At 37.6% G+C, this 18,813-nt stretch overlaps 1 protein-coding gene across 1 annotated transcript; it reads right to left on the bottom strand.

Moving 5' to 3' along the window:
- Positions 1 to 16,140: 16,140 nt before the first annotated feature.
- LOC113281829 (protein SPIRAL1-like 2) lies at positions 16,141 to 18,382 on the bottom strand. The gene is made up of 3 exons (XM_026530699.1): positions 18,178 to 18,382; positions 16,779 to 17,050; positions 16,141 to 16,461 (listed from the first exon to the last, which is right to left on the bottom strand). Exons 2-3 carry the CDS (start codon positions 17,031 to 17,033, stop codon positions 16,381 to 16,383), a joined length of 336 nt encoding a protein of 111 aa, XP_026386484.1. The 5' UTR covers positions 17,034 to 17,050; positions 18,178 to 18,382; the 3' UTR covers positions 16,141 to 16,380.
- Positions 18,383 to 18,813: the final 431 nt, after the last annotated feature.

Genomic DNA, 18,813 nt, shown 5'->3' with positions numbered 1-18,813 from the left:
TAAGATTATTTTGAGGCGATTGATAATACTAGGATGTTCTTCGGGAATATAAGAACGATTTATCAATTGGTTCCTGTTCACCTTGATTTTATATCTTAAGACGGAACAAAACTCAAATGTATTTATGTGGGAAACAGATTTATATATTCCAATAGACTTTTCTGTGTGAGACAGATTTGTTTATCAAGTCTTCGACTTTGGGTCATATCAACTCTTGGTTGTGGGTGAGATCAGCTAAGGGAATCAAGTGCGTAGTATCCTGCTGGGATCGGAGACGTAAGGAACGCAACTGTACGTTGAATCAGTGTGAGATTGATTAGGGTTCAACTACAGTCCAGTCCGAAGTTCATTGGTAGTAGGCTAGTGTCTGTAGCGGCTTAATACAGTGTGGTGTTCAAACTGGACTCGGTCTCGGGGTTTTTCTTCATTTGCGGTTTCCCTCGTTAACAAAATTCTGGTGTATGTGTTATTTATTTTCCGCATTATATTTTGTTATATAATTTAAATATCACAGGTTGTGCGTTGAATCGATCAATTGGGAAATCCAACCTTTGGTTGTTGATTGAAATTGATTGATCCTTGAACATTGGTCTTTGGTACCGTTCAAGTTACTACTCTTATATTCAATCGGGCTCGCAAATTTCTATTGTCTGATTGCAGATTGAATTGAGATATAGAGATATAAACTCTTTGATTTACTTTTCTAAAGATTGAGTTTGACTGTCTAGTTGATTCTCTTTAAAGTATATTGGAGTAAGTCCTCTCAGATTTCCAAACGAATTTTTGGGTGTGGTTGTTGTACCCCCGCATTTCCAATTGGTATCAGAGCAGGCAAACACGTTAAAGACCACTTAACAATTATTGCATATGACATGTTGTGTACTCTTTCACATATGTAATCCATGTCCGGGAACCATAGTATGCGTACCCGTATGCGTACCTGTTGGCTTGAGAAATCCGGGATACTAAGTATGTGTACCCGTTTCATACTGGAGAAAGGTTCATGTCAGGAAATTTCTGCTGGGATTGGAAGTACACGCACCCGTTTGCGTGCTGGAGAAACCCAATCTTGGTCCGGGTATTCCAAGTATGCGTACCCGTTTGCATACTTGAAGGTTAAAGTTCTAAAATCGGTTGTGTATAAGAACTTAAAAATTTATATAATAAGGAATGAAATCTTTGCAAACCGTGGCTATAACGTTCATGAATTTATTCGAGTGAATCAAGCCAATTTTGCTTCAATTGCTTTCTTGTATACTTCTATGAGAATATAACAATTGAAAAACTCTTTAACTAGTTTCATTTGAGTCATTTGAACTAGTTATGGTTAAGATGAGCAAGGTTGATATGAGAGTGATCATATGGCTAACCTCGGTTAACTATTGTTGAGCCAACATGGTGTACACGTTTAGGTACGGTTACATAAACCTAAATGAGGGTATAATTCATTTGTGTGTAACAAGCTAAGTTCGATCTAACGGTTGAAAGATATTAGATTGGTTGAATCAGGTTTTTCATCTAACGGTGAATATTGCATGCTTTGTTACCAAGGTAACTTAGATTACAAATCCTGATCTGAAAAACTATATAAAGGAGAACTCTAGCAACTGGGAAACCTAATCCCCACACTTCTGTGTGTTACTAGTTGCATAAGCTAGAGTCGATTCTCCTTTAACCTTAGGTTTCTCACGAGACCCTGTAGGTTAACGAGTTAAAGACTTCATTGGGATTGTGAAGCCAGACCCAACTATTTTCTCTGTAGTTGCGTGATCCGATCTTGCTGTTTCTATCATGATTGAGTGCAATTGTAAGATTGGCTTGAGATTTATATCTCCGATAGGCAAGATAGAAAAGTAATCACAAACACCTTCGTCTCATCGTTTGTGATTCCACAATATCTTGCTTCGTTAATCGATTAAGACTATTGTGAGTTGATTGATAATACTAGGATGTTCTTCGGGAATATAAGACCGGTTTATTAATTGGTTCCTGTTCACCTTGATTTACCAAAAGACGGAACAAAACTCAAATGTATTTATGTGGGAAACAGATTTATATATTCCAATAGACTTTTCTGTGTGAGACAGATTTGTTTATCAAGTCTTCGACTTTGGGTCGTAGCAACTCTTGGTTGTGGGTGAGATTAGCTAAGGGAATCAAGTGCGTAGTATCCTGCTGGGATCAGAGACGTAAGGAACGCAACTGTACGTTGAATCAGTGTGAGATTGATTAGGGTTCAACTACAGTCCAGTCCGAAGTTCATTGCTAGTAGGCTAGTGTCTGTAGCGGCTTAATACAGTGTGGTGTTCAAACTGGACTAGGTCCCGGGGTTTTTCTGCATTTACGGTTTTCTGCATTAACAAAATTCTGGTATCTGTGTTATTTATTTTCCGCATTATATTTTGTTATATAATTGAAATATCACAGGTTGTGCGTTGAATCGATCAATTGGGAAATCCAACCTTTGGTTGTTGATTGAAATTGATTGATCCTTGAACATTGGTCTTTGGTACCGTTCAAGTTACTACTCTTATATTCAATCGGGCTCGCAAATTTCTATTTGCTGATTGCAGATTGAATTGAGAGATATAGATAGAAACTCTTTGATATACTTTTCCAAAGATTGAGTCTGACTGTCTAGTTGATTCTCTTTAAAGTATATTGGAGTAAGTCCTCTCAGATTGCCAAACGAATTGTTGAGTGTGGTTGTGGTACCCCCGCATTTTCAAGATGAAATATGTTTCATTAACTAAAGAAGGACAATATCCTTTATAAAGAGATTCAAAGAAAAAATCTTTGTCAACATGCATACTCAAAAACCTAATAAAATCCTTAAACGAACAAACTGAAGCATTCCTTAGTCATTTAGCAAGGATTGAAAAGGAGAGGTTACTAAGTACACCACCAACTTTTTAGTTCGGAAACCTGTATAGACAAAACCTAATAAAATCACAAGTAGGTCAAAGCAAAGACCCTTGAATAAGATTATATATATAGAGTTTTTCTCTTTTTTGTTCCACAATCAATATGTTTAGACCAAAGGTTCGTGACCTGATTGTGTAGAATAGTTCTCGGGGGATCTCAAAAATCAATATCCAAGATCAATCTAGCCGTATCCGAATTAAGAGGATCAGAATTCTAACAAGTATGAAACTTGCAGTAATCTTTTAAGATATAAGTTCAACAAGAACAAGTATTGTTTTTGATCTCAAATAATAAGGACTTAAACTATCCAGATACTTACGTACCGGTTGTGATATTCCTATATTATAAAGACAAAACAATATATTACGAAAAAGGGAAAACACAAAAAACCATAAGTTTTGTTAACGAGGAAAACTACACCAACAGAAAAACCCCGGGACCTCGTCTAGCTTTGAACACCATATTGTATTAAACCTCTACAAAACACTAGCCTACTATCAGACTTTCAACTTGAATGTAGTTGATACTGGATTAAACTTCCAAACAATTTAGTTTCAGTCGTGTTCCTTATGCCTCTCGAACCTCAAAATATTCCGCGCACTTGATTCCCCTAGCTGACGTCCTTTACATCCTAAGAGTTGTTTCAACCCCAATGAAGTCTTTTGATACCTATCTGCTTCTAACAAACATGATTATTTGATTTCCTTTATGATTTTTCAATCTATGTTTAGAAATATGTTTGCAGTAGACAAATCCCAGTAAACCTCAAGAAACTGAAACACTCACACTCGGTTAGCTGGGAAGCCTAGTTTATTAAATATCTCTCAAGAAAAATCCAAACAAATCAAAGAGGAGTATAAATATCTATCTTAAGGAATCACAAAGTCTGAGACGAATGAAACTTTGTGATTTCTATCTATCTTGTTTCTGATATGAGATTATGAAAACCTCAAAGATCAATAACAACAAATTCGGATACACGAACTATCAGGTAAAAGATAGTCTGACCGGGCTTCACGAATCACTAAGTGCAAGTTTTCAAAGTCGTAACGTAATTATGTTTCTCAGAGGAAACCTAGGTTATAGAGGAAAAATATGGCTTAGAAACTATGACACAAGAGTGTCAGAGATTAAGAAATCATGCTGCAAGAGTCTCTCTATTTATGGATTTTCCATGCTCTATGTGATACCCCGATATTCGGCAGTGGTTGGCCAAATGGAATATAAGTAATGGTTCGTCGTTTCCTAACACCGAGGCCTGATGAGTTCACTTGACTGAGTTGTGGAAAAAACTTCTTAGTTAAGCGTGCTCGGCCGGGAGTAGTCAAGGGATGGGTGACCTCTCGCGAAGCTGCTGCTGGATAACCGCAGTAGGTTCGTTAAAAATCCCACACTGCTGGATAACCGCAGTGGATAAGTGGGAACAATATCGGTGTTAGTTGGGATACAACTAGGAACGGTTCGCTTGTGCTCAGAAGAGGCAAGAAACGTCTACATTATACCGAGGCCTTTTCAGCACAATTGGCTACAGAGTTGGCAGAAAACTCTGCAGTTAAGCGTGCTCGGGCGGGAGCAATCCAGGGATGGGTGACCTCCCGGGAAGTTGTTGCTGGATGACCGCAGCGATGCCCGTTGAAAACCCCACACTGACGGATATCCGCAGTGTCTAAGTGGGGACAATATCGGTGAAGGGACGGGTCATTACAAATGGTATCAGAGCCGACGACGATTCACCTACCGAGGGTGGGAAGGTACGCTGGACGAGATTGTTCCAGGTGTTTCTCATGAGGGGCAGGGAACGTCGGAGATCTGGGCTTGTATATATATTACGGAGCCGAGGACGGCTCCAATTTAAGGTGGTGGTATTCTGATACCCCCGATATTCGACAGTGGTTGGCCGAATGGAATATAAGTAATGGTTCGTCCTTTCCTAACACCGAGGCCTGGTGAGTTCACTTGACTGAGTTGTGGGAAAAACTTCTCAGTTAAGCGTGCTCGGACGGGAGTAGTCATGGGATAACCGCAGTGGATAATTGGGAACAATATCAGTGTTAGTTGGGATACAACTAGGGACGGTTCGCTTGTGCTCAGAAGAGGCAAGGAACGTTTACATTATACCGAGGCCTTTTCAGCACAATTGGCTCCAGAGTTGGCAGAAAACTCTGCAGTTAAGCGTGCTCGGGAGGGAGCAATCCAGGGATGGGTGACCCCCCGGGAAGTTGTTGCTGGATGACCGCAGCGATGCCCGTTGAAAATCCCACACTTCCGGATATCCGCAGTGGCTAAGTGAGGACAGTATTGGTGGAGGGACGGGTCATTGCACTCTGGGTAGCTTTTAATTCAAGCTAGGGTTGCTTGGAAATCAAGCAAACACTTTTCCAGTTTAGATAAGATTCTTATTAGGAATTCGTGTAATATCATGTGAGAAGTCCGCATTGAAATTACACAAAAGAGTATGCATTATGGTCCAGAATTCTGGAACCGTGCATAATGATGGTCCATATCGGCTAAGTAGACTTTGAAGTTTGAACCTCCAGGAACATAGCGGTGTTCATAACAATCAAGGCTTAATCAATGATCCGCAAACACAAAATGATTCAAGAATAAAGTTTGTCTTGGAATTGTCTATGAGAATCGTCAGACACAAACATATAGAATAGTTCGTTTACTCTGTTAAACTAGATCTGGACAGGTTCACAAACCGGGTTTGCAAACCTCTAACAGTTTGGAAAGTCAGGCCACAAGGGTTTGCAAACCTTGGAAGTTCGCCAAAGTTAGATGCTAGGAGTTTGCAAACCTGGTTTGCAGACCTACCTTATTCCAAACTCAGATTCAGAGGCTTTGCAAACCGGGGTTGTGAACCTCTACAATCTGCGGAATTCAAACAGACTTTTCTAACATACAAGTATGTTTACTTATCTCCAAGAAGTAAACATAATAAAATCACATTCCAGCCTATCAAAAGCTTACTCTTATGTATGCAACAACTCATGTGCTATTACGATATTATCCTTAATATATCTATCAGGTATAACGGCATATTGATAGTGTCTTATTAGCGTAGCTAGATATGCTTTAAGCATATTAATCAAAAGCTTTGAAATCATTTTATCAGATGCATCGCTTAGATTAATAGTCCTAAACTTAGATGAGTAATGGGCTATCAGTCTTTAGAGAAACGATTTTTTAGGGACCATGGTTTTTCTGAGGGGACCATGGTTTTATTAGGCCACATTCCTTATAGTTATAAGGGGTGTCCTAAAGTGTTGAAATGACTAACCTACCCTTAATCTAATTTAATTTAAAACCAACTTAATAACCACCTATATATATATATATATATATATATATATATATATATATATATATATAACCACCACCTCCTCCCATCACCACCGCCCACCACCGCCGACCATCACCCACCACCTCCGACTACCACCACCACCAACCACCACCACCTCTCTATATATATAGCTTAATTTAAATTATTAACAAAGATATTCACACAAACCCATTACTTGTCATCGTTTTTGGTTGAAAAAATGAGAAGTAATCATGAGTTGAAAATGGAAGTTGCAGAGAGAAGTTCAATTAGGAAATATGTGAAAAACTTTCTCGAACTAGCCGGACTCAACTTTAATGGAGGTTTTTGTTCAGAGAAAAGTTCGGTTACGTCGCAAAAAAATGTCCTTGCCGAACTTTTAGTTTGGTTAAGTCGCAAAAATGTCCCGACCGAACTTCTTGTTCGGTTACGTCGCAAAGAATTCGGTTATGTCGCAAAAAGTTCTGTTACGTCGAAAAAAATGTCCCGGCCGAACTTTTAGTTCGGTTACGTCGCAATTTTTTTCTCCTAACCGAACTTTTATCTGAAAGCAAAAGACTCCATTAAACCAAGTTCGGCTACCTGTGTTTTCATGAACATTAGCCGAACTACATTAGCAGATAAGTTCGGCTACCTGTTCTTCAGATCTTGTAGCCGAACTTGTTTGACTTAGCCCAAATCAAGCTATAAAATTTTCTCATTTTCAGAAAATTTTGGCCAATACAAGCAACAAAAAACTAAATTTGAAGTATGCTTGAATGGTTTGAAGGTTCGGATTCAAAAAATAAAAAAATAATTGAGTTTTTCCAACTCTTATATTCTCCTTCTTCTTCCCTCTCAATAACTTAATTTTAAGAAAAATAATATTGATTTAATCTTACACTAATCACTAATTAACCTAACTAATGATTACACTAACTAATCATTACACAAACTTAATTAGAAAGGGTAATTTTGGTATTAATATAAATATTTGGATAAAGGGTGTATTCACTTTACTTCTAAATGTCCTACTAAAAATAGAACCATGGTCCCCCAAAAAAATCATAGTCCCCAAAAAACCGTTCCTTTAGAGTTAAGGAAAAGAAAGTGCAAGTGGTCCCTATGAAATCACTAAACCTACTGCCGCGAACAGACTTGGATTGCATCAGCAGTGCACGATGCAATGCTAATTAAGGAGAAATAGTGACCACTCTTCACCTCCCAAGTACCAACCCTTTTGGTTCAATCTATAATATAGATTTTACTTATTTTTTTATATTATAGATAAAGGCCTTCAGAAAGGCTAATGATCTCTCTCAACTGTTGGTAGAAGACAAACAGGAGGAACAGACCAGTACATAGAGACACCGTTTTTTTTTGCCGAGCTAACTAATGAGCTACAAAATTACAAACACGAGGTTGAAAACTAAAAATACAAGCTACTAGTTTAGAAGAGAAAAACTGAATATCCTTGAAATAGCATCCGTTCGCGAGTCTCCATCAAACATGGAGCAGAAAATTGATCAATGAGAGTCTTCACATCGCTTTCAACTATGATATGGGTTAATTTCTGCTCAACTGCTTTATTCAGGACTTCCCAACTCGCTCTGGCTTCAGCTTCTTCGGCAGACTTTACTTCAAAAGTCAGGGAGGCACAAAAGGAGGCTTTGCTTGAGAAGTCCCTCATCACATATCCTGCACCATTTGCTCAAGAGATGTCATCAAACGCACCATCAGTATTACATTTAATCCATCCAAAGGAGGGGGGCATCCATTTATCACATATACTGATAAAACATGTAGTAAAGGGTATGAGACAGGGCTTCCTAGTAAGAAGCATTGCTTTAGATCTAGCTAAGACTTCTACATGAGACTCTTTTAGATTTTGAAAGAAGAAATTATTGCTACTAGTCCAGAGGGACCACAAGATAATAACAAAAAGACATTGAGGTTCATCAAGAAGCTTATATAAAGGATCAGTTAACCAGAACAAGGGCCAATCAAGAAAAGTTTTATTTTGAAAAAATTGAGAATTTCTACTAAAATCAGACAGAAACCAAACTCTGCTAGCAAAAGGGCATAGGACCAAAGCATGCATAATAGTTTCATGAGGATCATTACATCTAGCACAGTCAACAGTATGCATAGGCATTCTAGTGTGCAAGACAGTCCTTGAGGGCAAAGCATTTCATGCAGCTCTCCAAACAAAGACCTGGATTCTATAGGGTACTCTAACTTTCCAGATACGCTTCCAAAGATTCTTACAAGGGGATGGCCTAAGGCCTCTGAGTCCCATGTAGGCAGATTTAGAAGAAAATTTTCCATTCTTTGAAAGATCTCAATCCCTCCTATCAGGAGTGCAAAGCTGGCATGGAATGGTGACAATCTTCTAAACAGAAGCATTATCAAAGTGTGTGTTAAGTCTAGAAAAATTCCAACTCCTAATATGAGTATCAATGAAATAAGAGACTTTAATGCTGGGATCAGGTGGGACTAAGGGGTTGGGTGTGGCAGAACCCAAAGTGGGTATCCATTTGTCACACCAGGGGTAAATAAATTGACCATCCCCCACAATCCAAGAAATGAAAGGCTTAGTGATTTCTTTTATATCAGGCAAACAATTCCAAGTCCAACAACACTTAACATTCAAGAAATCAGTTTTTGGGAAGTATTTGGCTTTAAGAACAGTGGCTAGCAGGTTGTTTGGATGTTCTAAAATCCTCCAGGCATTCCTAACCAACATAGCCAGATTATTTAACTCAACCTTTCTAAAACCTAATCCACCTTCAGCCTTTGGGGAGCACAAAATATCCCACCCCAAAAGGTGAAGCTTCCTATCTTTGGGATCTAAAGTTTCTCCCCACCAGAATTTGCAAAGATGAGAATCCATTGGCTTACACAGATGCTTAGGGATAAGAAAAGCTCTCATTTGAAAAAGGGGGATGGCTTGACCAATATGTTTAATCAAAGTTGTTCTGGCAGCTTGAGATAGAAGCTTATGCATCCAGATAGAAATTCTGGCACCCACAGCTTGGAGGATACCTATGTGGCAATGGATTTTAGAAGCTTGAAACACAGTTGGAGTGCCAAGATATTTTTCTCCTAAATCCCTGTTCTGAATGTCAAGAATATTATCCAAAGTAGCCTTCATATGTTCAGGTATTTTCCTACTAAACAAAATACCAGATTTTTCAAAATTTATTTCTTGACCAGAAGCCAGACAGTACTTTTGAAGATAATCTTTGATAACTTGAAAATTTTGAATATTAGCTTTAGAAAACAGAAGAGAATCATCTGCAAAAAGAAAATGTGTCATGACTGGAGCATCTTTACAAACTTTGATACCTTTTAAAATACCATTTTTTTGAAGGCTATCAATGTAAGAAGATAAAGCTTCAGAGCAAATAATATAAAGATAGACGGATAGAGGGTCCCCCTGTCTCAGGCCTCTTTCAGGTCGGAACAAACCAGTAGGACTACCATTGAGAAGGACAAAATAAGAAACAGTAGACACCCACTGATTGATAAGTTTAATCCAGTGGTTAGAAAGGCCCATTTTTTTAGGACACTCTCAAGAAAGGACTGTTCTAATTTATCATAAGCCTTGGACACATCAAGTTTAATGGAAGCAATTTCCTCAACTTTGTCATTATGATTGACAACATATATAACTTCATTAGCTAGCAGAATATTATCAGAAATACTCCTCTTAGGAATGAAAGCACTTTGGTTTTGAGAAATAATATTGTTCATGAAAGGTTTTAGTCTATTATCCAGGGTTTTAGAAAGAATTTCATAAATGAGATTACAAAGACCTATAAGTCTGTATTGAGATACAAGTTCATCAAGAGGAACTTTAGGAATAAGGGCAATATTAGTATGGTTAAAAACCTTAGCAATATGTCCTGTCCTGAAGCAGGTTTGAGTCATATCAATGACTGCCTCACCTACAATATCCCAATTGTTTTGATAAAACAGGCCTGTGAAACCATCAAGACCTGGAGCCTCCCCCCCCCCCCCCCCCCCAAATTTGGAAAACAACATTTTTAATTTCCTCAGCAATGAGAGGTAAATTTAGAAGAGAATTATCTTCAACAGTAAACTTTATGGGGAGGTCAGCAAGGATATCATCTTGAAATTGCTGAGGGTGAGAAGAATACATATTTTTGAAGTAATTTTTAAGGGAAGTTCCAATACTATTTCTATCATTTAGAATAGCATTAGAAGAATCCTCTATCCAACTGATATCATATTTTTTTCTCCTAAAGAGTGTGACTTTATGGAAATAGGGTGAATTTCTGTCACCTTCCAAAAGCCAAACCTCCCTGGATTTATCCTTCCAGTATAACTCTTCTAAATTGTATAGATATTCCAATCTAGCTTTGAGTCTGGAAGTAGTATTAGTATCAGTTGAATTATTACATTGGAGATCTGCCAAATCATTCCTGATGGTAGATATATTAGTTTGAATATTACCAAAGGAAGTTTTGTTCCAGTTCCTAAGACCTTTTTTTGTGTTTAAAAATTTGGCTTTTAATTTATAGGCAGGGGAACCTACCACATTAACAGACCAGGAATTAACAATAATATCTCTACAAGTAGGATCTTCCATCCACATAGTCATAAAATTGAAAGGTCTAGGCATACAAACATCCTCATAGTTAAAACCAATATGCATGGGACAATGGTCAGAAGGGTCTCTGGGTAAATTGTTAACACAAAGTTTAGGACAAAGATCTTCAGCAGTTTGGTTAATAAGGAATCTTTCTAATCTCTCTAGGATTAAGTCAGGACCCTGTTGCATATTGGACCAAGTGAATCTAGGACCAGAAAAACCAGGATCATGCAAATTGAACACAGAACAAAAATTCCTAAGATTTAAGAAATCAGAATCATCAACCTCTAAATTACCATTTTTATCTTCAGTTCCTAAGAGAGCATTAAAATTTCCTATAAAGAAAACGGGTTCATCTAAGGGAGCACCAGACTGTTGACATTGTTGTTCCCAGAAAGCATGTCTTAAACTACTATTAGGTTCACCATACATGAAATGGAGATGGCAAGTTTTAGAGTGAATAATATCAGTAGATGTGACATAGATGCTCCTCAAGCTAGATGAAATAATGTTGAGATGAATTTCCTTCTTCCAAGCCAAGACTAAACCTCCACTCCTACCAATACTGGAAACATTAAAAGTGCAAGGGAATCCCATGTTTTTTTGACTTTCTAGCAGCCAGATCTTTGTTCATTTTTGCCTCAGATAGGAAAATGATGTCAGGACTGACATTTTTGCGTAACAAGCTAAGCTCCTTGTTAGCAGTTTTTTTGCCTAAACCTCTAATATTCCAAGCAATAAGGTTGACATGATTAACAGGGGATTGATTTATTGGGCTAACAGAAACATGATCAATTAAAGGGGGGATGGGGTAGAATTTACCTGAGTGGTGGAATTAGACCCACCACTAAGAGAAGCACTGGTAGAAGCACCACTTTGAGAAAAATATTGAGACGAATCCAGATTAGAAGTGGCAACATTGAGATGGGAATTATTGCGGACACCATTGTTGTTTGAAGAAGAATCAGCAGGTACATTATAACTTCCATAAGAGTCAATAACAGGATGGGTGTTGAGAGAACAGTTTGACAAATTGATAGCAGGTAATTCCCCCAATTTAGTAATAGGAGGACACAGTTGAGCATAATCAGGTTCTGTTGTATCCTGTTCTTCTGGGATGACCACTAGACTAGCTAAGCTAGAGTTAGCTCTTGTTCGTTTCCTCAAATCAACTCTGGGATTGATCTTTCTTTTGATAGGGCATCATGCTCAGCTGAGATAATGGTTCCTCTAGTGATAATAGGACTTGAACTAGGAACAATAGTTGTTTTGAATCTTCTTGAAGAGTTTGAGGTTTGAATCGGTCCACTAATAGTCGGTTCAGCACCAGTGATAGAAGTTTCTACAGTAACATTTTGAGTATATACCTGTTTGAAGATAATTGGTAAACCGTTGTTTTGCTCAGTCAAATTTTGTTGGATCGGTCCTACATCAAAAATCTAAGAGCAGTGGATCGATTTACAAAGGGCCCCATTTGGAAAGTATTCGATAGACCTTTTTGATCAGTAATTTCCATCTTTTGATCATTATCCTTAGCTTTTCCATTGTTGCATCAGAGCATATGTGGACTCAATTTGGGTATCTGGCACTATCTATGTATATTGCATGATAGTATCTAATACTGCAGAAGAAGTAGAGGCAATGTGTGTGTTAACTGGTGGTGATGGCATCATGAGTCTTGAGACTGCAGGAAGAACATAATTGCTACTAGAGGTAGTCGTTTCCTTGATGGATTTCCTTTTCAACTTCCAAGCTGAACAATTGATATCCTTATGATCCAGGGCACGGCATGAAGTGCAGAAATACCTTGGGACTTTCATGTATCTGCATTCGATGAGAAATGGTTGAGTTCTTCCACTAGTGAACACTGGGATGCCTACTGGTAAAGCTTCCTGCACTGGGATCTTAATGCACACCTTTACATTTTTCGTTAGAGGGTGTTTACCAAAGGGATCTTGAGCTTCAATAAGTTCTCCTAATCTGGAAGTAAGTTTCTTAAGATCTTCAAATTCTGTGCACTCTTTTGGAATATTACATAAGATGAACCACATTAGTTCTTCAGTGAAAGACAATTGGTGATTTGCTGGCCATCCCTCTATTGGAACAACTTTCAAGACCATTAGATACCCACAGACGAACCAAGGCCTCTGCGAGTTGATTCTGTTGAAGTCATCTTCATCTAAGAAACGAATAAGAACTTTGTTGCACATTCCATTAAAGGTAGAGACAGTAGGAGATTGAGCAAGAGGCCACTGATTACAAATATAGTAGCGGATTGAAGAGGTTGGGACTAGAGTTTCACAACAAAGATATCCTACCATGCACCACTTCTATTTGCTATCAGATTCAACTAGAATAACATTTTTATCAATGAAAACAGGTTCAGAGAGAGTGGATGGAAAATTTAATTTTTCAGCCATTTGAGTAGATAGGTTTTGAATGTCTAGAGAATTATCTGATGGGTTATGAAGTTCCATTTGGTAAGTAGACTGGATATATATGAATATGGGATTAAGATGATGATGGATACAGAAAATGCATAAAATATGGCAATGTATAGAAAGGAATCTCTTATTAGTATTATCCTGATAGAGTTCACAGACTATGAAGATATAACAGAAGTTTTTTATTTTAGTATACTTTTGAACCTTAAAAAGGGAATGAGGAAGGTGATAATTTTGGTATGACAGGTTTTCAGGGGAGAATTAGTGTAAGGTAGTTTTAGTTTTGCTGCTACCTCCTCTTTGGAGACAGGATTTATCATATGAAATGTCTTTATCTTTACCATCCTTTATGTATAAGGACAAAGAAAAAGTACTGGTCTTCACGTGAAGTAAGTACTGGAACAACCAAGTATAGACAAACCCAAATATCTTTTGAAACTTTTGCTGAGATATTTGAAGATGGTACGTAGGCATGATGGTATCAGGGTTTGGTAAACCATAAATGGATTTGTCATTTCTTAGATTAACAGAGGTATGGTGGTATAAACTGCCAAAAGTCATAATGGTAATAACTTGATAGAATGTGTGGTGAGGGCTAAAACCATAGAAATGGTGGGAAAAATTATGTGGTAGTTTATAGCCTGAATTGGTGATTTGTTTTATGGTAGTGAAAGTGGGTTTGGTGGCTGGACTAGTATTGGAGATAACCCATCTGGCATACATGCCCCAAACTTCAATGGTGCCTCCCAACTGATGCTGCCTTCTCCCAATCTGCACAAAACATAGAATTTTAATTAGACCCCAAAATGTGATACCAAAATTTTGTGACCTACCAATGCCTCCCTTAATAGCATGTCCAGAGAGAGTAATGGTAATAATGAGTTTTAGGTGTTGAAAATAGGTATTCATAGGGCAATTATGATCAAGAGGGTGAAAATAATACACATGGTTTTGAATGGGCGTGGTAAACAAAGCGACATGACGCTTAACCAAGCGCCATAAATGGGAATTAATATGCACAATTGGGTCTTTAAAAGGTTGTTTAGCCAAGAGATTATCATATGCAAGGTAAATTTCTTATAAGTTTTGCACCGAAAAGGAAAAGATTAACTGAGAGGCTAGAGATAATGGCCAGTCTATCTGATCAGAATCCTCCAAATGCCGGCGAGAGTGGAGATAATGCTTCTCGTTGAACCACCAGTTTCCCCTTAATATGCACAAGCCAAGCTTCTTGTTCAATCCTTGAGCACTGAATAGTTGCAGAAATTTAGGATTGATGTTCAGGATGAAATTGATCATCGAATTCGTGAGAAGATCCGTTAGAGGGAGGAGGAAGAAAAAATTCGTCAGAGAGAAGCAGAGAGAATTGAAGATCTATATGCTGCATGGAGGCCAAAGTACTTTGCAAGGCGAGATAGAAAAGATGAAGAGTGGGCAGAAAAGCATGCCAAAGCACCAAAGTATGGGGGTGCAACAGAAAGTGATTCTGAGGCTTCAGATGGGTTTGAGTATGATGTGAAAGAAATCGATACCAGTGAACTTGATTCGGATGCTGCAGAGGATAAGAGAAAGATGGAGAGGTATCATGAGAGTAAGGTGAGAAGCCGATTTGAATATGAACTTGCCAAACCCAAGATCTTTGCACGAACCATGAATGAAGGCGAGCCAAAGAGAAGGGATGCAGAGATGCTAGAGGCCAAGTCAGATGAAGAGGAGACTGAAGAAGAAGAGGGCAGTGAGGGGACTTCATCCTCCAGTGGAACTTCACCGGCTCCATCAGATAGTGATGACAGTGAGAGGTATGAGGAAGAGGGATGGAGCACTGATGAAGAAGATTTTTGGTAATCTCTTCGAAATTATCAGGAGAAGTTAGATTTTCAGACTGTGCATAGAGCTTGAAAACGATCAACAAGTTTTTATAAGACAACTTTTCCAGTAATTGTTCTTGTTCCTACCCTTCTTGATTCTGGTGCAGATGGTGGTAAGCTTCTTTTTTTGCTGTTTAAATCTTCGTTCGGCTTTTTCTCTTTTCTGGTGATGTTGATGATGTGAATAGGTGATGGTGTTCAGGATATCTTTATGGTTTAAAGATGTAAAGTTTGATAGGGTTATGGTTTTTTGAAGTTTGTTATGGTACTTGGTAATGACTAGGATTTGAAAGATGGTGTTCAGGTAGTTTAGTTCAGGATTAGTATGTTGATATTTTGAAACTCCGAGATTTTGAGAGTCTGATGGAAAATTTGGGTTGTAATGCTGAATGCAGGTTTGGAAACTTTTTATGTAGAACATAATGAACTGTATGCTTTTTATTTTGAAGATGTTTAGAAAGTGCTTGTAGTTATTTTTGTTTGGCAATGATTTTCTATTTGAAATTGTAATAAGAAGTAACAAGGATCTGTAGATATAACTGATAATGAGAATCACAAAAAGAAGAAAAGATTGATGAATGCTAGTAAGATTAATTTTCCAGTGATGAGTTTTAGAGAACATGAAAAAAGAATTGAGTGCATACGTCAGGATGACGCTGCAGAGCTTGATGAGTCCTGGTAAAGACTTGTTTGTTTTTTTGTGGCAACTCCTATAAGACTACAACAACCTCTCCGCATAATATAGATTTTACTTTACATACATGTTAATTTCACGACATTTTCCTTTTGATAAACAAGATTACACAACATAAGCTGAGAAAAAAATACCTTATCATACAAAAATCGAAGGATATTATAACAGAAAATTTGACAAATAATACAATGCTCCTAGTTCGTTTCATGGATACCATATCATATCCACAATTAGTATATCATTAACTGAAAAGGAATGCCACAACAGGATGATTGTGCAAGGTGCAAGCGTGAACATGAAGATCCTGCTTTTGATATATTTAAAACGTTTCTTCATTTTTCATGAAAAGAAGATTAGATGAGAAACCTAAGAAGCCTCTTTCCGTACATAAAGATTACATGTAGAAGCAGTCGACATTGTTTGTGAAATCCAAAAACAATTGTTTTTTTTTTTTTTTTTTTTGCCATACTAAGGGTTCAAATACACTGTAAATAATACTATTAAACTTCCATCTTCAAGAACAGGGTACATCAGTTACTGTTACCACCGAACAGATAACCTAGAGAAGATCCACCACCAGGAGCCGCGTGGACCTTAGTTGAGGGGCGATCCTGAAAGAGCAAAACAAACGGGAAACAAATACTTTAAAATCAATATCCAACCCAATAGGCGATAAACTATGCTATGTATTCTAAAGTTTCACGTCCTCGGTTACAAATTCAAAATACATCTTTATCTTACCATTAGTAAGACTTGGTTCATTATTGTATAACTGTACCAACAAACTAGCAGCAACAGTAAGGATAAAAAGTTGTTTCTAAAAGACTGTCGAGGCAAGATACTCGTACAGGTAACCAGCACTGAAAAGAAGAGCAAATAGAATATGGCAAAAATGTAATAGTTGAGTAAAATGGGTTTAGGGTCTCACCGTGAGGAAGTTGCCTGTGTTCTGACCATCTGCCCTGTGGTAGTTGTTAGCAGGGTTCCCATGGATACCAGCTGGAATCTGCTTGGTGATGTCCACTTGTGGCGAAGCAGGAGCACGGGCAACGGGCTTTGGAGGTTCATTGTCTGCTGGTGGTGGAGAAGCAGCAGCTTGGGCAGTGGGCTTTGGAGCTTCACCACTCCCAAACAAGTAACCCAACGAACTCTGACCCCCTCCGGCACTGACTCCACGACCCATCCTCTCTGATTACTTTTCTACACAAATACAATTCCAAAAAGATATGGTAGAAAAACATGTGAGATCTAGCAGCACAAAAGAAGAGTTAATTTGTATGTATACCATTGAATAAATAAAAACATTCACGAAATCTATACACACCACTGAGACGAGAGAGAGCCACAAGCATTTACAATGTCTACTACCGGGAAGGTTAATTCTAAAAATATGCTGGCTCTCCTCTCTGGGAGAAAATTCATAATTAAAAGGTAAAAAGAATCACATTATTGAGCACGAATGAAAAACTGAATATCAACTAACTAAATCACCTTGCCAATGTTAGTGTTCTCTTGTTCTATTTTGTATTATAACTACAACTAGGACCTTTATGGACCTACTAAGTAACAGACCAACTCCTCTTCAATAACAGTATGTTGTAACAACAACACAGTGAGCTAACTTCAAACTACCTATATGAACGTGCCTTGATTATAATATGATCTACATAATATGTTAATCCATTATGCCATATCAACTTTGACAAGGAAATCAAGCATCACAAATAAGTTAATACTGTCGAGACAACTTATCAAATCCATTGAACCAAACAGGAAGCCAGCTACCTAGTAAAAAGGCATTTCATAATCAAAAAAATTGTAATTACATCCTACTAAGCCGCCGACTGCACATACTACAGACAACAACTCGGATCGCGAACGGTGTGTTGGTGCCTATGAAGTAAACTATTCGGTTTGCTAATACAACAGATCATTATAACTCTATGAGCAGGTCAAATTAGTAAAGGTAACTCTAAGAAAGTTCAAATTATCATCGAAAGTGAGATCAGATCATGAAATTTGACAATTCATAAACATCCATATTTATCTACTCATCAAACAGAAAAATAACCAAACAACACATTCCAATTCAGTAGAAATTACACAAAATCAGCAAAATTAAACTCATTATATCATGTTTACTTCAAGTAATTGAGGTCAGTGTTATGGAATTACAAGATAATTGGATTATCTCCAAGAACCAAGTAACTGGATACAAGAAAATGAAATCAAATTGTTGTCGGCAAGAAAAAAAACAAACAAAATGTGGAAGAAAAAAGGGATTTGATCTAAAGGTGAAGAATTAGAGATCTCGGATTTGATTTTACCTTTAGCTTCGGATCTGATCTGGAGATAAGATCGGAAATCCTTTTCACAATCACAGAGAGAGATAGAGAAGAATGATGAAGAGCGGGAGAAAGTGTGAGAGAGATGGAAGAGTGAAGAGAAAAATGAAAGAGAGATTTATAAGATTAATGAGACTAATGTTGAGGACTTAATGAGACTATTTTTAAAATCATTTTGAGGTCTTTGACTTGGTCAATCAATACCCCCCCCCCCCCCCCCCCCCCTACTTGTTTAGATTATCAGCTATGATGTGAACTATTCATCTTTCTCCTTTTCATTTGTCTCTAGTAACGGGTAAGGAAAGGGACACAACTATCTTATTTTTCAAACAAGATCATGACAACAAGCTTTTATAAACCTAGCTTAATTGGGGGCCATAACTTTCAATTGGGGGCCATGCACTACGGGACAAAAAAAGGTCATCCAATTCTAATTTGAGTCATCCCTTAAAAAAATATTTTCTAAATGGTAAAACTGTCCTTATATGATTAGTATTAGGAATTAATTAGTTTGATTAGTGTGGTAAGCCGTAAGTGTATTTAGATTAAAATCTGATTTTAGGAAAAAAATTATGAAAAATGTGTTTTATGTGTTGAGAAGAAGAGGAGGAGTTTTGA

This window comes from Papaver somniferum, chromosome 5 (assembly GCF_003573695.1).
Source record: "Papaver somniferum cultivar HN1 chromosome 5, ASM357369v1, whole genome shotgun sequence".
Lineage (NCBI taxonomy): Eukaryota > Viridiplantae > Streptophyta > Magnoliopsida > Ranunculales > Papaveraceae > Papaver > Papaver somniferum.
The sequence above is the reverse complement of the archived record's forward strand: the minus strand, read 5'-3'. Positions and strand labels throughout refer to the sequence as shown.